We start from the raw sequence: 24,951 nt of genomic DNA on the forward strand, positions 1-24,951 counted from the left end.
GTACAAAGATCATAAGTGGCTTATGTAGAAAAACTCACACATAACATCATTAAAATAGGAAATTAAAGGAGCAAATGACGCACCATTCATATTGAAAGTTGCTGCATTTTAATAAAGCTCAAAGACTAGGGGAAAAACACACCAAATGTACAAGGTTTGTTCAGCATATTAAGTAAAATGGAAATTACAGGTTGGAAAAAATAGGATTGATGATGTGTCATCATTATTTCAGTCTCTGTAAAATATTTCATACAGTCCCTTCCTGTTTCATTTTACAACACATCTGCTCCACCTTCCTTCAACGCACCGTTTCATCCGTATACAGCTTCAAATGTTAAATTTTGTTTCAAAAAATACTTTACTGTATGCCAAAATACATCTGTACAGTGCTAATGCATACTTGAGGATAAAGAAGTCAATAAACAAATATTTACAATGGACAGTAGGATCTAAGAGAACACTGTGATCGTATGTTCCCATTGGACAAGAAGGGATTTTTGTCAGTTAGTGATATTGATGATGGAGCACGCTTTTTTGGATTTTAAAATAAAAGAAAATAATAATAATAATAATGATGGAAAAAAAAAGTTGTGACTTAATAAAAGGCCCCGATTGAACACATAGGAACAATGCAGATGGATGTTAAATTAGAAAAGCTACACAAAAGCTGCTAGAAATTCACTTGCAATGATATACAAATAAATTTAAGACATTAACTATATTATGTTGGACGCGTAATAACAATTGAAATAAATAAAGAGTCTTTTACTGGTGAATTCCACAATGGGTTGTTGATTACTGGAAATGGCAAATACTCTTCTTGGCACTTGAAACACATACCAAAAAAAACAAAAAAAAAACATGCCTGTATAGCAACAGTCGTACAGGCTGCCTCTATCTGATCCCCGATCAGACAGGCGGGCCCTTTGCATGGCCTGCTTCCAATGTGAACTCAAACAGACACTGACAAAAACGACATGATCATTGACAACACATCCCAGTGACACAAAACAAGCATTAAGGCCGCACATGATCAGCTCATAGAATCCACGCTGCCTCTTTGGGAGGCTGGACATTCACTTCGGAGTTTCATCGAGGCGTCAGTTGCCTGTTTTCGTCTTGTTTTGGCACATGAGGAAAAGATGGTGGCTGTTGAAGTCCTGTACTCATTTGTCTTCCACATTCCAGTTGTGATCTCAGAATTGAAAGTGTTTCCAGTATGGAAAGCGGTTTGAGCATTTAATTCATATACAACTTTGGTAAACCAGGAGTAAGGCAAAACTAGTCGTGAGGCAAAACTAGTGACATTATAAAATTTTTATGGTTAATATCTAGTGCATCACTATCAGTACCAGTAGAACGCAGGTGTCAACATGTGCAATATTTTGCCTCACTAGTAACATGCAGTTGAACTAGTAGCATGCCAAAGTTGTCCCACTCGTGTGCAAAGATGTTAAACTGTTTTGAAAGGCAGTATCGACGAGTAGACACCCACCCAAAGAGGTTTGCAATTGCATATAGAGGCCACAAGATGGCAACAAAGCACTTTTAACAACTAGACAAGGCTATGGCCTGACGAAATGAAGCTCCTCCCCTCACCTACATAATTCCTTGGCCCCCAACATGGCACAAGATTGCATAAAAGCTATATATATTTTTTTTTTACAAGACATGGCTTTGGTCTGAGCACAAAGACAGTGAACGAGTCTCTCCCAAAAATCTGCAAGTAGACAAATTCACTGCAGTGGAAAAAAATGTTACCTTTTGAAGAAAGTTTCTCTACTAATGCACGGAATTATCTGACTAATGAGGACAAAGAGGCTTCTAGTAGGTGGACCTCAACCTGGATACTAAGGATATCGAACAAATGCTCAAACGGCTCTCCATATTCCAGAGACTGTTGCTCGCTGGTGCTACTTTAAGTGCATCTTTTTGGGCGTGCCGTGCTTCTTGATATGCCACAGATGACTGGCAATGGTGATGGCATCCACGCTGGCTGACATGGTTTTGGCTGGGATCTGGCTGAACTGCTTCCTGTCCGAGTTGTACTTATAAAGGCGCTCGATCATCTTGCCGGTGATGGTCTTTGGCCCGATCCCGGCCAGCCGCGTGATTTCCTCCGTTTCGGGACAGTAGGCGTACACCGATCGGAATTGGCAGCCAGTGTCACGGAACAACACCAGAAAGTTATTGGCTTCGGATTTCTCAATTTCCTGCAAAGGGAGTAGAGCAAAAACGTCACAGTGAGATGTTATTTTAGGACAAGAGAATGCAATTTTGTCAAAATTGCACATGAATGCTGAAGAGCTGACACTGGTAGTTTTTGGAATGTGGAAAGCATTTTCCTACATGTCCTGAAATGTGTTTTTTGATGTTTGAATTGTTTGAGAAAAGGGGAAGTAGAACAAGAAAACGTCATAAAACATACATCAATGATCTTGTTTTTCTGCCCTTCGTTGACCTTTCCAGCCAGGCAGCAGTGGGCCAGAGCATTCTGGATGATGTGCTTGTTGGACTTAGCACTGGGCTCCTTATATAGTTTGGGTCCTGGAGTGCAACAACAGAGTGTCAAGTTGATTTAAAAAAAAAAGTAAAAGCTGAGTCAACATCCCTTAAAGCGAACAGACACAATGTCCAATACCTGTGTACTCAGTGTTGGACGGAGTTGAGGAAGTGGTTGAATCATTTTCCCAATCCTTCTCTCCGTTACGACTACCGGCAGAGGGGCACGAGGAGAAGCCCTCAGACGACTCAGGCCTGTAGATGACAACAGACGGACAATGATTGGGGTATACGGTACACAAGGTACGTACGGACACATTGCACAGATGAGGATGATGCGATGGCAATCGGCCCGTGCGCCGACATCACAGAGTCCTACAAAGCTGTGCAGTTCTGGACCGGAAGGAAAGTTGAGTCAAGCTAAGCGGTGGCATCATGGCGTCTGTTGGAAATGCAGCCAGTATAGAAACGAGGAAAGAAAAATATTGTTGATGAAGTTCGTATGACTACTGACCTTCCTTTTCTTTCTTTAGGAGAGTTTAGAAAGAACGGAACGTGAGAAGGTGCTACTTTATTGCCTCTGAGGGAAGCATGCAATAGAGGGAAAGGAGACAAGGACACAACAAAAATGTGTAAAACATATAACAGACAATGCCTCAAGTCACAGTACATCATTGAGAACACGGTCCTATTTTATAATATGAAAGACCTGATATTAGGAAAATAAAACTTTTCCCCTCCCCCGAAACCTGGACGATCTTCTCAACAACAATATTCACAAATGAGTAAGAAAGGGCTTTACCTGTAGTACTTCTTGTTATCTTGATGGTTGCTCTCATTGTCAGTCAGATTCAACGAGGCCAAAGAAACGCTAGACACCGAGTAGCCTCGAGGACGCACCCCTTCAGCACAATATTACACAGGTTATGATTTTTATTTTTATTTTTTGCATGGGATTTGCACATCACCCACCTGTTCCTCTCACAGGGGGAGTGGAGGACTCCATAACATCCCTGTGAATGGACTTTGGGCGAGGCTTCTTCTTTAGACTTCCGCATCGGGGCTTGACCACTTGATCCATGTCCTCCATCAGCTTGAGCTGTTTTCTCCGGAGATACTCATTCTTGATGTATTCTCTCCTCTCCTTTTCATCGTCCCTCTTCTGTTGCTCTTCCTCTGCTTTCAACCTAATGGACGGGAACGGTTCCCGAAGTTAAACAAAATAACAGATACTTGAACGCAGTAATTACAACCACCGTGTGGTGTCGGAAATTAGCTAAATATGACTTAACTGGTCAGAATATTTTGTTTATGATCGTTCATCTATCTATGCCAGTGACATATAGTAAGCGGCAGAACAATTAAATGCTTTTCCACAAGATTTTTGTCATGTAAAATATGTATATAAAAACGGTTTCAAAACGAAAACATAGTGAAAGCGACGGACCGAGCGGCTTCCTTCTTCTGCTCCTGGTCCAGCTCCTGCTGTTGCTTCTTCTCCTGTGCCTCCTTTTCCCTCCTCAGCCTCTTCTCCAGGAGAGCTGCTTTCTTTGCCGCCATGTCCTCTTCATCTTTTGCATCATCCTGGTGTTAGACGAATGGGGAAAAACATTCTCAGCATAATAAGCATAATAATAGTAGATGTACAAAAAAAAATAAAAAATCTGCGATGCAGAGAACACTACTCCTATTTCACTACCAGTGTTGCTTTGAGCATAACATTACCCAGAGAAATGGTTTCACCTGGGTACGGCATACGAAGCTTCAGACAGCAAACAAGTTGAGACCGTGTCAACAGCGCCTCTGCTGGTTGAAGCCTAGTATTGCACTTCATGAAATCTATAAATGATTTGGATTGTTGGCACAACTGACCTTAAAGAAGAACCCACAGCACATCTTTTGGTCCTCTCCAGTTTCTCCAGTTGTCTCCTGAGCTTGGCTCTCTGGAGTCCAGAGTCCAGACAGCGTCACCTTCACTAGTTCTCTCTTTTCCTGAGGGTGTTTGTTGCCTTGGATCTCAGACGTGGGTTGACACAAGACCTCTGGAGTCCTCGACTTTTCATTTCTCCGCCGACTGTCTTCTGGCTCTCCTGATCCTTCTTCTTTCTCTCTGGCTGCAGGAGGTGGAGGAGTGCCAGCACAATTCTTCTCCACCACCTCTTCTTTGCCCTTAGAGTCTTCTTTGCTCTCCTTGGTCTCCAAGCTCTTGCTATTCCTGGATCCCTCGTCGGAGCTCAGGTATGCAAATGAGCTGGTGTGCGTCTGGCTCGACGTGAACCGCCTCAGTCTCGGCAAGCTGTCCACTGACGTGGGGGTGTTGAGCATTCGGTTGATGGGTGTGATCTTTAGATCGTTCGGCCGCGGTGTCCGAGGTGTCCTGGCGTGGAATGAGGCGGGCCGTCGCTTAAGGCCGGCAGAGGGACGACTGACGGGATTGGCGGAACCTGACGAGGACAAAACGGGGGACAAGGAACCCACCGATCCTCTGGCTGACGCTCGGCCCGTGACACTGCTGCTGCGCAACTCACGGAGCTGCCTGGGGAGGAAAAAAAAATGACCATTTCATCAAGCAGCTTGGTTTCCATTGTCAATGAATGGCATCTAAATCAATATTATAGCTCCATAGTAAAACAACAAAATAAGAACTTTCAGCACCGTCTTATTGAGGCAGCAACCACATTGGTGCGGTGCACGGCGTTTCGGCTACCTGTGTGGTGATGGCGCAGGGGGAGGAATGACCCAAGCTTTTTGCTGTTGTTCTTTCATGGACATGATCCTCTCCTGCTGCTGAGCCAGTCGTTGCATCTCCGTCTGCAGGAAGCCCAGTGACGTGTTCAGCCTCTCAATTGAGCGAGTGTACTCTGCAAGGTCCGACTCCCCTGGGGTTAAACCAGCATCACATACAGAATTAGGCGTCGGTTGCATCATTGCAATTCATGGATGAGATTCTGAGCGAAAATACTGTAGCAGAGGTCAATGTGATCTTCAGTGATTTTTTTTTTCCTCCATCGAAAAACTGTAATGTATTGAAATGATAATTTTATGAATGTATCATCACCTTTACATATTACAGTGTAACCCCTACAAGGGTTAGCGTTAGGAGTTACGATTAGCGCAAAAAAAAACCCCCAAAACCTACCTCTATACTTGAAATCAGAAGTCAGGAAAATAATTTGTTTGACTTCTGTTCAATTACTTTAAAAAAAGTGGTTCGCTTGCAATACCTCAGCATCAACAAAATTGAAGACAAACGAGTCCCGGAGAGCCTGAGTGAGCTCATTCAAATGCTCTCATTTTGCTGGACAGTTATTTAAAGTTTAATGGCTACCGCCAAATGGCTGCCGCTAAGAGTTTATTGCCAGCGTGTCTGAACATCTGTCAAATCTATCAATATTTTTATGAAAGATGATCAATAACAGTCACTTATACTAACAAGTACCGGTAGATACACTGGCATACAAACTTAAGTGCCGGGAGTGATAATGGACTGCTCCCAGATTTTCAAAAGTGCAACTAAACCTCGACTTCGACCAGCGTTCATCAGAAAAAGATGCCTTCTCCCTGCACTTAACCATGTCGAAAATGGTGTTAGCTCATTCCATTCTCAGTAGCTCAATTTGCAACATTTTATGTAGAGCATTACACTGGGTGGATCACTGTACTCAAAAGCTAGCTCGTGATAATGCTTGGTTGCCTCCCACCTCCATCTTCACAGGGAGATTTGGGAGCCGCACCATCAGGCTTGCATCTCTCCGCCCTCTCCATGCTGCCGTGGCTGCTTAGCGTCTTTGTCGAAGGCGTTTGCGCTCCGCTGGAATTGGGACTGAGCGGACTCGTGACTCCTTTTCTTCGCACTACATTCAGAAAGGCTGTTCTGCCCATCTTCTGACGGTGCCGCGTGAAGGCTTCCTCCACCTGCGCAGAGGATCGTATGACTCCTGCCAGCGAGGACGGTGCCCATTTGAAATGCCTTTTTTTTTCTTTTCTTACTTTCTTCTTCTGAGCTTCGATGGCTCTGCGCTTCTCCTCCAGCTTCATCCTCAGCTGGATCATCTCGGAGGCAATCAGGTGGGAGGGATCTTTGGGAGAAGGCGTGACTGGAGACGGTGATGTGATTGGCAAAGGGGGTGTTCCGATCTAAACAAAAGGCAGGGAGAAATTACATGAATGCAAGCCAGTGATTCCCAAGGTGTGTCACTAACTGTTCCAAAAACGATTTACTCTTAAATAATGTATCTTTGTTCATTTATACACGGCAACGATGTATAGTGCAGGCAGAACAAGGCATCTTGTTCATCAGAATAAGCAGAAGGTCCAATAAACGTGTTGTATTGCCGTCGGTACAACCGAACAATAACTTTGTGCTCAACTAAACAGGCCCACATTTCACACTGACGAATAGACTTTTTGTAAGTCGTTTGAGATGAGATCATCACAATGACAGCAAACCTGTGAGTAACTGTTCCTTGCTGGGGGTTTATATGGCGTGTTGACATTGGAACTCTCCGGGGTGGTTCCTCCACTGCTCCTTCCCTCCAACTTCCTGAACTTCTGCTCGGCAAAGCTGGTCATGCGCACCATGCCGCCTCCGGAGCAGGATGAGGCGGGGCTAACGGTGTGAGATCTGGGCAGCGTGGGAGCTGAACTCCTGTCTTCTCCATCCCCTCTGCCGGGGTTTGACTCACCAACCCCTTTACGCCGGCCTTCCCAGTTCCTCTCCGGAAGGGGGCAAGAGCGCGTCACGGTCTCACAGTCTGGGTCTATATCTGAATAGTCTCTCAGAGATGAGTCCTCATCCAAGCTTTGGATTTCCTCTGTCTTCACGTGGATCCCAGTGTCGTCGGTTGAGAGCGAATTAGAGTCGCGGTCATTGAACCGGGCCTTAGCTGCACCCGGGTCGACTCCTTGACCCACCGCCCCCGAAGATCCTGAAGGTCGAGCATCATGGAGAAAGAAGCCGTTGTCTCTGTCTCCCATGCCCAGGCTGGCGTGGGGCCTTTCGGTGTCGTGGATAATTTTGAGTGCCTCCTCGATGCTCGGAGGGGTCGAGGGACTGATGTGGCCGCTGTGGTTACCGTGGTGATTGGTGTCAGGGAGGACTCCATTGGGATGCCTAGGGTCAGGGCAGATGACTCATTAAAGCTTTGGAGACTTTATACATGGGTCCCAAAGCTTACCGGCGACGCTTGACTAAATTTCGTTCAATATTTTTGTGAAAATTCATGATAAGTTATTAATTTGGATTTTTTTGTATTAGGCAGCACAACTTCAGGTATTCGAAAAACATGCATGTTAGGTTCATCGATGAGTCTAAATCAGGGGTCACTAATGTCTGGGTTCATATTTTTAAGCACCTGCTTTGATTCTTGATTGAGAATGTGTTGTTCCTGCCCAGTGGTTTGCGGGGAGTGAAGTCTTCCTCATCTTCTGTGATGTCTCTACTTTGTCCATTCACATTGACTGGCATGAGGGACACATGGCGCTTCATGCCACCTCGAGGTGCAAAGTGAAGTCTGAACCCGAGACCATCGCTGCTGGCAGAGCGGGTCATCCTGTGGAGGGCGGGCGCTTCACAGGACGGCACTGTGGCGTCTCCATCCAGAGGAATCTCAAAGGAGATTCCGCGTGTGGAAGAGCTGAGGGAAGATTTTTTTTTTTTAATTAGTTATTTATTCAAATCGGTGTTTTAGTACAGAAGGTGCGGAAGTGAGGTACAAACCGTCTCTCCTGTGGCCAAGTCCCAACACAACCGTCCACAAAGGACATCGAGGTAGATCTCTTCATTACACCTAATTCAGAAAGAAAGACAAATGTTTCAGCGAGTTTATATATGCATTCTACCCCATTCTATATATATGATGCAATTTATACCTTCCTCAGAGACATCCTCCGGGCTATCAGGCATGTCAACATTGTTCTGCTTAGACACAGGAGCCATATTTCGACGGGATTTTACAGGGTCAATGGCTGCGGAGTTAGAGAGCTTACAATTAGTTTACACGATTTCATTGACCAAATAACTTGTTGCTATTGGTGTCGATCGGTAAAGGTGAGGACTATACCATTCGGGTCAAAGACTCTGGGACGTACGAACGAGGGTTTGACCACTTCAAACCACCAGAAGAGCTCAGCCAGAAACACCAGGTAGTTACTCTGCAAGAACACACAGGCACATTATTGTATGTCAGAATACACTATGAGATGGAATGCGCATTTTATATATTATTACAGTGCTGTAAAAAAAAAGTGTTTTCCCCATCCCTGATTTCTATGTTCTTGGCATATTTATCACACACAAACCAATTTTACTATCTACTACTACTGTGCCACCCTTTGCAGCAATAACTGGTCCGGACATAAAGTAGTTACAAAAGAAAGTCCCGATCACGTGAGAGTGAAAAGCAATGTTGCATGTTGCAGACCAATCAATAAACACACTTTGGCGAAATCACAATAGTGACGTTTTGTAGTCCGAAAGTCAGCTGTGCCTACAATTGGAATGTTTCCGCCTACACTCGCTACGCACTGTTGAACCGCTAAAGACTGCGGCTTCGTCCTGTTTCAACGCCGCAGAGATCCTATTACACAGCAAGTTGCCGTTGATTGGCAATAGCGACAATTGATGGTTGTATCGTGTGTTAAGTCCCCATGATTTTGTTGTGATACCAAAGCAGCGGGGATGACAAGGGGAGCAAACAAGAGAGGCAGGCAGAGACAGGCCAGGACTGGTCTGCCCTCTGTTCTACTGATGCTCCCGGTCACACACAGACTGTCACATTCATTACGTCTGGCGGCGCGACAAGACTCGCTCTAGCAACAAAAATGTCTCTACCGTCCTTGCATGCGGATGATCCGCCACACAATAACAACTCCACTCAGAGTCAGCCCTGCGACACGTACTAGTGCATGACAGTTTTTCCTTGCATGACTCATTCTCCCCTATTGGTAATATCCCGCTGTGTCTCTCTCTCTTCATTCTCCAAAACAACTTTTCTTTAATGCCTTTCAGCTGAATCCACATTCACTAAGCATCCATTTCTGCATCGTCCCTTTCATTAGCTTCAATCATTACAAATAAGTTTATTCACTGAATTAATTCTAAACTCTGTTTTTACACATTGACAACTCTTATACTCCTGTATGCATCTTTATACAGTACTGACATTTCTACATACACTTATTACGGTGGTGCCTTGAGGTCAATTTCATTTGTTCCGTGACCACCCTCATAACTCATTTGTCAAATATTCACGATTGAAATACCATTAACCATCTTCCTTCACTTCTTCTCTATCGGCTGCTTTGTCAATGGTCGTCACCTCATGTCTTTTTAATGTGTCCAGCCTATAGTTTTTTTGACGGCTGTCTCACAAGGGAGGCGGCAGTTGCCTGCAGTGTTGGGGTACAGTGCTTTTGGCATATTTAACAGCGCATGCCTTCCTCAGTATGCCTGAGCCAGAAAAATTCATTTAGCCACTGGCAAGAAACAGCTTGAAGCCCCTTTTGAAGAATGGTTCACTATCTGCCAAAAGGCTGCTTGTTGTTAAGTGACTAGAGTTGCGTTCACTGCCACCATACATTGCTCGCAGATTTTTGCTCATAATTCAAGGCAAAAAAATAATCATATCTGGCGAAACACACAAGACAAGGAATTTATCCAGACCAGTTTCATCTGGAATGCCTACCTTAATGGATGCATGCGCGTAGAGCATGTCCTCCAGGCTGAAGTGGCAGCAGCGGTTCAGGTTAGTCCTGCAGAAGTCCTGCACCAGCTGCAGGTTGTACAAACTGTCAGCCAGCGACATGATCTCCTTCAGGCAGATATCTGCTCGGCCGGGGGCGGGGAAGGGTGACAGGAAGACGAGGGAAAGATAAGGCTATGTTTGCAGAAAATATTTCCTATAGTGCCAAAACTGGGTTTAAAAAGAACAAGAAAAGTGGAATGGAATGATGAATATTACTTAATGTGAGCAAAATTATCTGATGGAGAATTTTATTTAAGTAAACAAAGTCAGTTGCTCAAACTGCCCTCAGTTTTCTGAAAATAATTCATGACAAACTTGAAACTAGATGACTCATCAAGACTTGTGCGCCTATACGAAACTTCTTTCAGTTTAACTTTTACTGGAACAAACTGTCAACAAACATATGTATGACATTTTTAAATTGAGATGAGAAATTTAGCCAACTTTCACATCTGGTGCACTCATGTGTGAGAGCGCTCAGAGCACAGACGCTTGAGCTGTTTATCTTTGAAATAGCAGCCGGCGAGTCCTCCTACGTCACACAGCCCTTGTGACCAATCACAGCCCAACCCGGAGCATTTTTAGAAATGGCTAGCGCAAAGCAAGCGCAGAGAAAAATGGCCTTTGTTTTTCCTCCTTCCTTCCTGCCTTGCAGTCTTTTTAAGGTCATCGTCTTCGTCACTGCTTTCGGTCAACACACACACACAACTTCCAACAGGCTGCTTTCGGCTTGATCGCTTGTGTGTAGCTGTCTGTCAATTTAGTGGATTTGCTCATCGTTTTCTAGTGCGATAAAACAACAACGAAACCTACGCAGAGAACATGTGGACCCCTACCTTCTAATCGAACAGCCCGTGGGCAGTAAAAATGCAGCAGAGCCGCCAGGGCGCAGCCATCTGTGTTGTCCTTCAGCAGATTGTCCACCAGGGGGAGCAAGGGTGCACTGTTCTGCTGGGCATGCGCCCTCCTGTAGCGAGCCTGAAACCATGTCATTGACACAAAGACAATGTCATAAATATGGTACTGTATGTCTCGTCGGGCTGGTTATATACAGCGCTTTTTTTTTTTCATGCACACAAATTGGGGAGGGAAGCACAGGGTGGCAAGTCCAACCAATTAAACATGCAAATAATCAGATGCAAGTGGCAGCATTAATCCTAACAAATCTGTCAAACATCTTTCACCTTTCACAATGTCACTTCATTCGTCAAAAATATGGTTGCATTTACTGTAAATGTATATTGTTCATCTGTCTATACCAGCGACGTATTGTGACAGGCGGAACGATTAAAAATACTCCGCCACTGGATGGCGAAAGGTCCAATTCACCTGCTATTCACCTGTTGCCACTCAAACAACACAATAGTAGCTTTGCGTTGAACTAAACTGGCCATAATTTCAGACTGCATAAATAAATTAGTAGGTACATAGGGGAGAGGATCATCGGTTCAGTACATATGCATAGTACTTTTTGTGACTTTTTTGTGGCTGGGGAGTAGTGCGCCACAAGATTTTCCAACAAAGGTTGGGGAACACTGCTGTAGTAGACGGCACTTAAGCGTTAGAGCTGAATAACAGGCTTCCGAACTGCAGATATTTTCTGAGTCACCCTGCCTGTGGGCCACATCAATCCCCAAAGACAGCATTACTACATTTGTCTCAAACTCCCAGTTTAGCTACAAACACAGACTAGCAGAGTCATGTCTGCATCGTTCATTACGGCACATTCTCTGTCTCATCCACCAAATGCAGATCAATTATACTTAAATCTGGGGATATGGTTTGAGGCTGCATGCAGTGAGGACTGGAGATGGAGAAGGGCAAATGTGACAGGATTCTGGTTAGATACAAGGTTTTGGGAGAAGTTTGTTTTATGACTGAATGGACTTACAGGTACAAGTCTCCAGTACCATTTGTTGGAAGACTTGATGGTGAAGGATGATTGGACAACAACAGGAGAGAGTGGTATTAGAGCTAGTAACAGGCAGGTTCTGATGCTGTATACACTAAAGGGACAAAAGCTCCCATAACTTGAAAATCATCCATCCATCCATCAATTTTTTTGGTGCTAATCCGTGATCGACACACAAGGCAGATCTGCACAAACTAAGATACAGTAATTCACAAATAGGTCAAAATTCATCCAGCCATCACAATATCAACGTTGACATTTAACCTCGATCTGAGCAAGAATTACATGTCAATACGGAGTGAATTTGTCATAATTGGTCTAAGCATTCTCACAGTCTCCGCCCACAAACGTGCTTTTGCAATTAGTCATAAGACCTCTGTTAATGATTATTCACACATCCTAGAATAGACAGTGTCTTGTGCTCCTGCACGCGCGCGTGTGTGTGTGTGTGTGTGTGTGTGTGTGTGTGTGTGTGTGTGTGTGTGTGTGTCAAATTGGCTCCTCCGAGTGTATCCAGCTCAATGAATAGACGTCTGTTGTCTGTTCGAGCTCCCACAGCAGAGAGTGAGTGAGCACACTTTAAAAAGACGTCACCCTCGCTCATTGTTGTAATATGCAAATTAACATGCGTGGTAAATCAAGGTCTTTAAAGACACGCTTGGATAAATTTGATGCGGAAGGAGTTGAGAACCCGGACCTCAACCCCATCAAACAAACGAGTCGCATCCACAGACACACGCAAACATCTTGTAGAAAGACTTGGCGGAACAGAGGAAGCTGCAGCTCCACATTTTCGACCATTTTCCCTCTCGGTAGGTGTCAAAATACTTTCGTTCATTTAGCGTAACGTCACACAGGACAACAGCTTTGGGGGGAAGGGGGGACAAATATGAGTCTCAATGTTTTGTTTTTTTTTTTGATAATAACAAGTGAAAACAGTTAGGTTGGATACATTTGAGTAAACCTGCTTTGTCAATCACATACAATGCTTGTGTACAGAAGGAGCCGGCCAACCACAAAGGTACATTTGCGTGCAGATTAATTTCCGCCCTAAAACACTGCTGTGCTGCTGTGTCACTTGTGAGCGGAGCTGAATTGTTTCACTTAGTCGAAACACGGATTAGTTGACCTAATTAGGCACTGTCGTCACGTCGCAGTATATTTGAGTGTGGAAATGTGCATCTGTCTCTCCACGTGCTTGTTGTGTCATACGATCCTTATATAACATCCAGGCCTATTCTGACTGAGCAGCCCCATCCCTGTCTCCCACATTTTTCTCCCTCACTCTGACTGCCTGTCCTCACTTTCCCCCCTTCTGTCTTCCTCTCCCATCTTTGTCCACTCTGACAGCAATGCTGCAGCTCGTGCCAACATTTCCCTGCAGCTGGGGCATGACTGAGCGGTTCATCTGTCATTGCCTATTTAGCAGACAGATCTGTGGGAGCCACATACAGTACTGTTGGGTTTCTTGAATAGATGCAAACATGACACTACGACTGTAAATGTTATGCTTAGTACAGGTATTCGGCGAGGTGACAAAATAATAGAAAAGCCTCTTGTCTTCAGTCAAAAAAAAAAAAAAACTCACTTTTGAAGAATTCAATGAGGTCTTATACTACAGGTGCATGAAAAATGTGAACGAAAGCAATATTATAACTATTGACGTGTGTGATTAGCGTAAAGACTGAAGACAAATGTGAACTTTTACTTTATTTAAATGAGAAAATGTGAAAATTTGAGTTTTGTTCATCATAATGCTAAGGCTAAGCTTATTTTCTTGTTCTTGAAAATTTAAACTGGGCAAGTAGTTATAAAGAACCTTTCCTAGTCTTGATTTGGTTTTACCTTGGGCGTCGAATTTGATTCTTGATCGGAGCCTTCTTTCAACTTCTGCTCTTCAACAAGAATGTCCCTCAGGTGTTCATTCACCTGTGGAGCAACAGAGATCGCATAACAAAGGTCAAATTTCAAAAAGGCATCTACCGGTGATGTGCTTGTTGGTGGGTTTGTGTTGAGGGGTGGGAAAAACTGAAAGAGAGGAACAAAAGCCCCCCCACACATAAAATGACACTTTGCTTTCAGCACCACCTTTAATTACTGCCCTTACTCTTAAAAGGTTCCATATAAACTATAAACTGTGATGCAACATCTTGGCCTGGGGATGCAGGAATTAATCAGCCAATCCAAAGCATGCAGTGCAATTTCTGAAAAATGAAAACAATCCAGCATGTGTTTGAACATCTACAAATAAGTCCTTTTGCCTTTGGCGAGACAATGTGAACAGCGATCACATGAAATGAGCGATCATGAGGACTGCAGAATTTATATTATATTTCTTGTACAATTTACAGACATCCACTGGTGTTTTGTGTATTTCAAATAAAAAAATGCCGTGCTAAAAGAGGCGAGGCACCAGTGTGAGGATGTACTCAGAGACACAACAATGCTCTTGAAGCTTCAAGTCCGTGTAAAGTGAAAATTAATGGCTTTAGATTTGGATACATCGCAGGGAAGAGGGTTATTAACCCTGCCAAATTTAAATAATTATAAAAACCAAATCTTGAAGTATAGAAAATGTGGTTTGATGATTATTCGTTTGTGAAATCAAGCCGTTCTCTCTGGTCTCAGTTGCTATGGCAGGGTTTGCTGAATGCGTTGCAACCTCGCTTTGCTCAAATGTCGATCAAATACCACTGCTCTGATCTGGGAAAAAAATGGACACTATTCATCTGGCATCTTTCTTATGCCGACACACAATAACAGGTTTGAGCCGCAAAAAGATAGCCTTTTCCGTTATGTGACAACGAGGCACACTAAAGCGGAAATGAGAGGCTAATGTCATTTGGTGCTACATAAGCTCTCTGATATAATTAAATGTGAACCTAACTGCTTCTTCAATTATCATGGCACAAACATTAATATTGACAAAGGCGGAATAGGGTCTGAACGTCTTACCTTGTTGAGCCACATGGTGATGGCATCCTCCGTGTCGTAAGGCTGCTCGAGGACTTGCTTGTCGATGTGCGAGGGCCCTGCGGAACAATGTCTGTTGACGCAGGACATCACCCGCTCCACACTCATCATCTCCACCGTGTAAGCCATCATCAGCGTGTCTATCAGTGCCAAGTGGGATGTCTGGAGAAACATGAATCAAGTATACTCATGCTAATTTGCTCATGAGAACCAACAGAGATGTGTCAAATTACCTAAAAGTCTCATGATATTGCGTAATTGTACACAGGGACGGACGGTATAACTCATTTCAATTTCATATTTTTTCTGAACTAATCAAACTGGGAAAGGCCTGACTCCATTTTGTTTCAGAAGTCATACTATGTCGAAATCTAGGATGGCATTTATAGCATTTAATAAATGTAATAATAAAAAAATATATATATAAAAAACGTAGCCTAAACATCAGATATTGTCATTGGGGATAGCTCTTGAAGATATCTCATGCAAAACAAAAGACGTAGACCTTTAAAGTAGTTTAATGTTTATCTCACATAGACATAAGCTCGGGAGTGGAAGGTACTTTGCAGCGGCCAACTTCACATCATCCGCAAGTGGAGATCGTCTTGCAGTTCCATATAAACCTGCTTAGCACACTTTGATCTCATGCACGGATTTCAGCAAGTCTATTATACTACCACCAGGTAGAATGCGTGCCTCTCCTGCGCTGCACTGAAGGGAATGATTGGCCGGGAATAAAATTAGGTGTGTTCACTCCCACCACGGTGCAAACGCCCATTTTAAACTGTGCCCCTTTCCGAAAATACCAAATGAAAGAAAACTCCACCCATGCGCACAGTTAGATTGCACTTTGTGCTGGGCTTGCACTGGGCATGAAAATAGGGTCCCTAGTGTACACAATGCTTGACATTCTGCTGGCCTTTCTAATCTAACTCTGGGCCAGGACAGCCAGGCCAGGCGGGCCATTTCACCTCCACTTCCCTTTCCTGTCACATTGCGGGTCACTTAATGCTTCACAAAGCATCCATCCTGACTGAACAAACATCTCAAGTCAGCTGCTCCGTAACCTATAAGACCTCATTCCGCCAGCGACTGTTCTGTTGGCTAGCACAGTGTGTTTCCCTAAAACACAAAAAGGCAACGAGTCTGGGGTGGTGCTTGACGTCTTCTCCACATGCTCGTCTTGCCAATCAAAACAGACAGCGTGCTCAGAAAGAAATATGCCCGTTCAAAGGATACTACTCGAGAAGAATAAGTATGATACGTGACACCAAAACCTGACTAAAAAGGGCCCGATGTCAGCAGCACTTTTTTTTTCTTTTTTTTTTTTTTTATGACTGTCTATAATAACAAGAAAATCAAACACATTTGATCTGAAAGGAAAATGACGAGGCTCATTTTTCTCATTTGGAAAAAGTAATCCGATACGCAAATCTTTCAATCAATTCAAGACACACAAATTTTAAAAAAGCCACTCTGAAATACTGTTTTGCCATCCATCACAGCTAACTGTGCACGACTAGTAATTGTAAAAGTTTCCTCTCTTCTGACAGAAAAAAAAATCGAGAATTTTGTCCATTCATCCAGAATAATGTGAGATCAGCAGTCACTGTTATTGAAGGAGAGAGATGTCTTCTGTTTCGTCGTAGAGGTGCTTAAATGGGGTTTAGGTCAGAGGTGAGTCAAGTTCTTCCATATCAAATTGGTACATGCCTTTGCAGACCTTGCTTTGAGCACCTAAAACGGAAAAAAAGCCTTCTACAATGTCTTTTTTTTTTTTTACCTATTGTATGAAATGTACTTCGACTAATGGTCAAGTCGACAGACACCTGCCAACTCTAGCATGGACTTAAAAGCCTTGTGTTTGTGTGTCGTGCGTCCATTTGTGTGTGGAGAAGCCAGAAAGGAAAGCCCATTCTTGGTGACAGGCACACACCATATAAGGGTGTGAAAATGGCACAGCGGTCAAACTCGAAGGACCGTCAGTATTCATCCTCACTATTTTTTGCAAGACTGTAAGTGTGAGTTTGTGCGTGACCCTGCTCAAAGGTATTTTTAAAGGTCAATAACAGCTGAGCAAATACATAAGTAGCCTCCTTGTCCAAGCCCCCACCCGCCCCTCTCCAAAATGTCTTCTGCTTCTACAGGTAGTCACAACAGGAGAGCAAAGGAAGGGTTATGATGGCAGAATTTTGCACCTACTCGCTGGGCTCAGTTACAAACGACAACATAAAAACAAAATATCCAATTGGAATCCCTCATGACGTGAAGGGTACATGCAGACAAATTCGATTACTTATTCCCCCCTTCTAACTCTTTTTCATATCCGTCTTTTAACACTCAGCAGATAATTAAAGCGGAGGAGGTCATGCCCACATTGGTGAAGGTCTGACAGATTTTGCGGTGTACGCGTGTTTCATGGAAAGGGGAGGGGTGGCAGTCAGACATGCAGCAGACACACGTTGACTCACTGCGAGACTCCACCCTCCACTCTGCTGCAGTACTGCACATCATGTTCTCCTCCTTTGCGGCGTCCCTCGTGCTTGCCACGCTTTTCCTTTACTCCTCATCTCGCTCTTTTATTAACGGTTTCTACTCATCAGCAACCCGACCCTCCCATCGCTCTTCTTCTGCATCCATTTGTCCTACGACTGACTGACTCACTGCCACACTCCTGCTCCTCGACATGAGTTATTCTTCTTATACAGTCTTTGGAAAAGCATGAGGTCATCAGTTTTACTGCCTATAACTCAAAATGAAACGCAAGGGTTTTGGCATTCAATAAAAAAATAAATAAATAAAAAACTGATGGATTTGAAAGCTGCAGATACTGTATACATGTTTAACAACTCAAGGAGAAACTGTAAAGAATAATGCTTTGGGCCCGGGTCACCCTACAGTGACGAAATATAACTATCCACAATCGAAAACAGACACTGGCTTGACTAAGTGGACAACACAAACAAAGAGGAAAGCAAAAAAGGGAAATGTTTGTTGTATCACAGATGGTGACTGGTGAGCATTTTGAACATTCGTGAAGCTTTGTGACCAAAGCTTTGAAAAAATCGACATCTGATTGACGATGTTATTTTGGAATTGCCTCGTTAATTTCATTTGCACAGGACACATAGCTAGGCAGATCGATTATATTCCCCAACCCTACACCCAAGTCGCCTAAACTCAATGCTAGTCTCTGACTTTCTCAGTTATGAAATTAAATGGTCTTGAGCATTGTAGCAGATCCCCACCGCCCGACCCCCGCCTACATTATTGTTCCTACAGTACACTGGACACATATAAACGTCCTTGACCGGTGATTTAGAATGATCCTCCGAAGATTCAAAACATCTGTTTGGCAAAACTACATCTTGTAGTGCAGGGATGTCATACTCATTTTTGTCGTGGGCCACATTTAGTTACCGTTTCCCTTGGAGGGCCATTATGACTGAAACCACATAAAAAGTCAATAATCACGGTTTATTCCACTGTTGTTTAAGTTACTGTAATGAGGGGTTTGGTCACAAGAAAATGCTGACACGATGTCTCTTATTGATTACATATGAGAATTTTAAACTTTGGTAGAGATTTTAGCAAGCATCATGGAAGTCGGCATGTTTGATTTGCTTTCGCGGGCCACATAAAATGATGTGGCGGGCCAGATCTGGCCCCTGGGCCTTGAGTTTGACACCTGTGTTGTAGTGGGAAGACTCATTCCTGCTCAGATGTAACTTAAGGTTTGTGATGAGCTACACTTGCAGAGGGAATTGTCCTTAAAGAAAGGCTGGTGGCAGAGACCATTTGGAGGCAGGTGTCAAAGAGAGAGAGGGGAGGGGGCGGCGGGGAAGGATGGCAGGAGGAGGAGTCTGGGAGGGGAGGGCACACTGCAATGCAGACACTTTTTGAAATGATGGTGGCCAACCGTGAGACTTTTCTGCCACATGTGCTTCCCTTGTGGTTATGCCAAAGTACTGTCCACACTCCTTAGAACCTCATCAGGTGAACGGCTCATTGTAATATCATAAACACAATCGTTCCAATTTTGAAGAAGAAATTGACAAGGGCTGTAAGAATCCTCAGATACTACGCAAATATTTCCCTCACACTGTATAAATTGGTGGCACTTGAACAGTCTGATTCAATGCTTAATGCAGATTCCATGACATCGTCACCACAATTTTTTTCTCCTTAAGATTTCACCTTTGACCTTTCCGATGAAAAACGTCTTTTTTCTGTAAATTATTCTCTCTTTTTTTGAAGGGAAGTCTAATAGTAGAACAAAAATAGACGCGTAATCCTTGAATATACAGTATCACGCCACGATGACTCACCATGAGTATAGGCGTGCTGGTCAGATCTCTCTCTGTGACGAGCCTGTCCTGGTCAGTGACATATAAACCTTTCTGGGCCAGAGCCTGGATGACGGCGTTGTGACCCAGTAAAGGTTTAACGGCATCGCTTCGAAGAATCAGGCTTCCCGCTCGGCAGTAGAGCTCAGCAGACTGGAGGAGGCTGGCGACCGGTGGCTTCAGGTGCTCCTGGTTGTACTGGTCCCTGTAGAAAGGCTCCACCAGCTCATCTGGCACTTCGTCTGTATGGCAAGAGAGAGTGAGAGAGATTCAACCAACAAACTGCAGATGGGAACAATGCTGCTGATAAAATGATTTGAGGCAAATCATATCAAGTGTGAATCAGTTTTCAACTAGTTTGCTGTCGAAAGAAGGACCATATGATGGGAGCTCCGGGAGCTTAAGGTACATGTTCACAAAACTCCTCACGGCTCATTGATGTGATCAATGCAACACCGGCTAAAAAGAAATCAGAACATTGAGAAAGATTCTTACATGCCCTTACAATATTCATTTTATTCATTGTTTTTTTCTTCTTCCCTCCAGTCCATCATGGGAGCTGATCAAATTTAGACATATGATCCATATTACATACGAGTAGAGTTGAACCGCTCAGTCAACTAGTCGCCTATACCATTTACTCCACACCAACGTTTAAAGCTTGAAGTCAACCAATCGTTTATTGACAGACAGCTGTGGGAAATTGTCAAGAGTTAAATAAAGATAGAAGTAACCGAACATTTTTGCAGAGTATCATATACATGCAAAATATTTTTTTTTTCTGCTTCCAAACTCTTTTATCTCAGTGCATCACATTAACGCTCTCACAGAGTTCATCCAACATTTAACAAGTCGACAGATTAAATCTTCACCGGAATGTATGACTATTGCTGTAAATGACATGTCTGTTAGTGTTCCAAAATAGGACATGCTGCTCCTTTCTTCAAATCTGATTTACGTGATGAGGTAACGGGATTAGCGTTGTCTTCACACAGTGCGGGATCCTCATTCCACACAGACACCAGTGTGCAATACACACGCTAGCATATCTGTCACCCGGTTTGTTTAGTCACATGGTCGTCCGTGTCTCACACACTGGCGCTCACCTCTACTTATGTTCACACAAGGCCCTGTGTGTGCACATGTACAGTTTGTGATCCAGTCCGAGTTAGTCTAAGTGTGTATTCCTGGTGAGAATTTTCCCTCTGCTTGCATAGGAATCATGCATCGGGAATAAAGAACAATGAAGGAATCTATTTTCCCTTCTTTGCTCCTACCAATAAACTGCCGCAAAGAAGTTCAGTTCTAAAAAAGAAACACAACTTGTGATTGAACCGCTACCGTTTTCCAGTGGTTGTGGTTAACGCAGCCCCCCCCCCCACCACCACCACCAACACCCCCCTCCGTGAATTTGAGCTTAGTGACAAAAGCGCAGAATTTAAACCAGCGGGCATATTAAAACGCTCGCCTTTATAAGAAATCCTGTAGCAGCTAGTCACAGCTATTCAATGAGTTCATCAAGCAGTTTGTAATGGAGCTCTCGATGAAAGAGCCAGCCTTTGTGAAGGGAAAATGCTCAAACTAAGTGTTCACAATGTTCTTTTGTGTGCAACTGGGTGGCCTTTACGCTACAGAACATATTTGAAAACGTTTTTTTGTTGATATAAAAGAAAATCTGCCTGGACTAAAGGGGAAAATATCTTTTGTGTTGGCCATCAAAGAGGAAAAAGACAGGAAGTAACTACAACAGGAAGTCCAGGAACGTAGATGACTGCTGCCTGGGATACCCCCAGGACACAGCTCAGCAATGTTTATCTGCTAACATCGCAGCTATACTTGGTGGAAAAATAAAGCGGTGAACCTTTCAAAAATCCACTGCAGTCTTGCAGTAAACTATTTTCATGATATGTACTTTATCATGAAACGGATAGAAGCCATTTGTTTTTAGCTTCAAGCCCTTATTGCAATGAATCGTTTTGGACACCCTGTAAAGTTAATACGGTAATGCAAATTTACTGTGGCACTCTTGTACCCTTGTCCCTCTTCTGTGCTTTGATGATAAAAGCGAATAGCATCACACCCATCTAAGGGCATCTGTAGAGTGAGCGCCGGCAATGCTGGTTACATCACAGCCAGCCCGGGTCATTGCGAGGTCTGCTATCATTGCATGGCACACAAATGACACATGACTGTCACGGCTCTGTCTGAATTGAACAATGTAGCATATCATTCATTTTTTTCTGCACTTTAGCACTCCCCCCCAAAGCACCAAGCATAACCATCAGAAACCAAAAACTATCTGAATAATTTCTCTAAAACTTTAAGGAGGGATGTTGTGTGATCCAACATAGAAAATCATTTTGGTCAAGATTCGGGATTTTTCATTTATTACTGAGAAAACCGCAAAAACTGCTGAATATGGCTCCTTCTGTTTGAAACAATTGCCAACCACTTTGCAATGTGCATCACTGCCACCTATTGGACTGGAGTGGAACATGAACAATTGCAACCAAGGACACCGTATGAAGCGGGGGAAAAGTGAGGGACTCATGACTGGTCCTAGAACTATGTAATTTCGTGACGTGGGCGGTTGAATGAAGAAGAGCACGATGTCAGCTGTGGCACGTTGAGCTGCGCCGCCACTACAGCAATTCCCAACTCCATTTTTTCTGCTGAACACAGCACTGGCATGGAAACAGTTCACAACATTCGGAGGGAAAGAAAGAGAGAGGGAGGGAAATACTATCCAAAAGACAAAATTGAAATTACAGTGGTGTTTAATTTGTTATGTAACCACACTTGTAACCTATTCGAGGCCCTGTCCTATCTGCTTTTATTGCTATTACTGGTAGTTATTTTTGAAAACGGTCTTCTCTACACAAACAACATTTATTCCAATCCAGGCCCCACAAGCTCTCGGTTATGGCTATGAATTGGGCCACAGTTCTTGGCAACGCTCGGAGCGGAAAGTATGTCACCAGATGGATAAGAGAAAAAAAGAAAACGAGGCAAAAGGAGGGTTTCAAAGAGCAACAGTATGGTGTTCTCACATGTTGCCTTCCCTGTCTATCTTGTTCATCGCGCCATCAGTTCATGATCTCTGGTTGTTCAAGAGGAATCATGATGCGGCTGGGTTTAACGCAGTGTCTGATTAATGGGAGGCATTCAATCGTGCGCCATTTGATTGTTCTTTTCTCAGATTTGTTGCCCGTTTGAACAGATCAAGTGGGCACACAGCTGTTTAAAGCTTCCACGAGCAGTTCCACAGCCGATGAGCATTTGCTTACATGCATGAGGATTAACAACAACAATAAAAAAAAAACTGCACAAATCCACATCAAGCAGTTAAGTCCAGTGACTTAGAAATGCGAGTGACAAGAAATGGTAAAGACTCGTGCAGGGACGGTTGGTTCCAATGAAAGTTGACTGCCAACTATTAAGACTATTGCATAATTCCTCAGACCTAAGAAAGCTGAAAATACTTCCTTGGTTATGGACTCTCTGAATCCAAAAGCACTACTTTTACACCCTCCGTAACGTAGCTTTGTTTATCTATCTATGCCAGTGATGTAGTTTGTAGTGACAGCCAAAACAATAAAATGTTCTTCCGCTACATGGCAGAAGGTACAATTACCAGTGCATCCACTTGTTGCCATTTATACAACTTGAGTAAGTACATTTGTGAGGAAACCCAAGATGTCACGAGAGCCTCATTATATTGCCATATATAATTGTTTGGTGTCCCCGTGGGATTTTCCGAATGTAAAATATTTGCCTTGGCTCTATAACGGTTACAAACACTCCTGTAACTAATCATTGATGAATGATGAAAATGATTGTGCAGAATGACACTTGAGTAAGTACATTTGTGAGAAAACCCGAGATGTCACGAGAGCCTTATATTGCCATATATAATTGTTTGGTGTCCCGTGGGATTTTCCGAATGTAAAATATTTGCCTTAGCTCTATAATGGTTACAAACACTCCTGTTAACTAATCATTGATGAATGATGAAAATGATTGTGCAGTATCAATGACAGTTACAGTTTTTGTCCATTGGGGAATAATATTTAGCAATAGACAAGTCACAGTGTGTTTGATATGTGACCATGTGGAAAATTATGACCAATTGCGTCTTACACACAATCCAGCGGGACACTCAGCAGATGTATTCATAACTTGTCTGACATTAATAAATGGATGATTAATCTTCAATCAATGTTTCAGAGAAAAGGGAAAGTGCATTTTGGCAGGCACTTTTTTTTTCCAGGTACAGGTCTCATGCCTATGTCAAGGCACTTATTATGGGACGTGGGGTCTCGGACTCGGAACGCCACTTCTCAGTGTACACAAACGTTGTAACACGTTTTAGATGTGTTCCTTCAAAAAAATAAAAATCTAGATGTGGCAGAACGACCTCGGTTATTTTGTATGGCTGTTAAATGTCAAAACGGGTCAATTTCGACCAAAAGAGGATGTAAGGGTTAAAGAGTTTTCAGTTTTCCACGGATGGGAAAAGATGATGGAGGCGCCACCTACCCGAGCCAAAGGCCTTCGCTACCAACCACGTCAGGCTGGAGGAGATCTTCGCCCTGGTGAAATCATAGTGCTCAAAGCTCCTTATGGCAGGGACGATGAAAGTCCGCCTAACGCCGCCGTCGTGCGCCGCATCTCCCATCGTCTCTGCTCCACTGCGGCAGAATCGAGGAGGAACCGAAGCGAGTCAAGCGCAGGAATTCCTCCCGACGGGTGACATCGCGTCCGTTGGAACTCAAACGCAGCTTGGGGAAATATAGCTTTCAGATGGTTGAAGGATCACAATTCCAAACTCACATCACTGTCACGTCCTTCCTCGTGCTGCAGTTGACTGGATATCTCCTCATTCCCAAGCACGACACCCATTGGGATAACGGGGCTTCCAGGAGAAACTTTCACACTACTGTAATAGGACGTTCGTATCCATGTTGCTCATTTCCCCCCCTTCTTGTCCTTCCTTGCTCCGTCTTTCCTCACCGAGCCGTCTCTGCGTTTTTTTGACCGAACCGAGCCGAGCACTGAGTGAACTGCGCATGCTCGATCCACCCACCCAGTACTATTATTCATTTCGATCGTGTATCCAAGACTTTGTTGCTGTTGTTTGTTTATTCATACCCACATTTCCCAAGTTCACCCTTTGATATAACATTCAACCATATTTGCTCTCAGTATCAACCACTGTAATTATTTTCGTTCTCTACATATTAATGAAACTAAAAATACCATTTCGATTTTAAAATACCACTGCGATATTTGTATGCAGCACTGCAAACAATGCCGTTCTTGTCATTGGAGAAAATTAAGGACATGTATTTTTTTTTTTTTTGCTGTTCGGTGCTTTCTACCGTCTTTATTACCGATTTGCTTTACTGTTTGTTGTATATGTTAAATTGCTCCATGCACAGCAATTTGTATGCAGCGATGGTTGTTTGAAAGT

The 24,951-nt window shown here is 43.5% G+C and overlaps 1 protein-coding gene across 4 annotated transcripts; it reads right to left on the reverse strand.

Moving 5' to 3' along the window:
- Positions 1 to 1,664: 1,664 nt before the first annotated feature.
- On the reverse strand, positions 1,665 to 24,706 carry camsap2b (calmodulin regulated spectrin-associated protein family, member 2b). 4 transcript variants are annotated; one of them, XM_019856820.1, is made up of 24 exons: positions 24,312 to 24,706; positions 24,018 to 24,169; positions 19,461 to 19,720; positions 15,115 to 15,294; positions 14,005 to 14,088; positions 12,139 to 12,171; positions 11,084 to 11,225; positions 10,188 to 10,327; positions 8,565 to 8,655; positions 8,374 to 8,469; positions 8,222 to 8,291; positions 7,857 to 8,138; positions 6,952 to 7,615; positions 6,493 to 6,639; positions 6,204 to 6,417; positions 5,210 to 5,381; positions 4,375 to 5,038; positions 3,950 to 4,086; positions 3,475 to 3,689; positions 3,305 to 3,404; positions 3,017 to 3,082; positions 2,642 to 2,757; positions 2,429 to 2,547; positions 1,665 to 2,213 (listed from the first exon to the last, which is right to left on the reverse strand). In XM_019856820.1, the coding sequence occupies exons 1-24, from the start codon at positions 24,359 to 24,361 to the stop codon at positions 1,914 to 1,916; spliced, it is 4,494 nt and encodes a 1,497-aa protein (XP_019712379.1). In that variant the 5' UTR covers positions 24,362 to 24,706; the 3' UTR covers positions 1,665 to 1,913. The 4 variants fall into 4 exon arrangements, with proteins under 4 accessions (XP_019712379.1, XP_019712380.1, XP_019712381.1 ...); XM_019856821.1 differs by lacking the exon at positions 12,139 to 12,171 and having other exon boundaries at positions 24,312 to 24,705; XM_019856822.1 differs by lacking the exon at positions 3,017 to 3,082 and having other exon boundaries at positions 24,312 to 24,703.
- Positions 24,707 to 24,951: the final 245 nt, after the last annotated feature.

This window comes from Hippocampus comes, unplaced genomic scaffold (assembly GCF_001891065.2).
Source record: "Hippocampus comes isolate QL1 unplaced genomic scaffold, H_comes_QL1_v1.1 scaffold105, whole genome shotgun sequence".
In the NCBI taxonomy this organism is placed as follows: domain Eukaryota; kingdom Metazoa; phylum Chordata; class Actinopteri; order Syngnathiformes; family Syngnathidae; genus Hippocampus; species Hippocampus comes.

Excerpts from the sequence above, each read along its gene's own strand:
- camsap2b (XM_019856820.1), bottom strand. The coding sequence starts at position 24,361 with ATGAGGAGATATCCAGTCAACTGCAGCACGAGGAAGGACGTGACAGTG. Across the intron at positions 3,405-3,474 it reads TCCCCCTGTGAGAGGAACAG|GGGTGCGTCCTCGAGGCTAC; the intron begins GTGGGTGATGTG and ends ATTGTGCTGAAG. Across the intron at positions 3,083-3,304 it reads GATAACAAGAAGTACTACAG|AGGCAATAAAGTAGCACCTT; the intron begins GTAAAGCCCTTT and ends TGCTTCCCTCAG.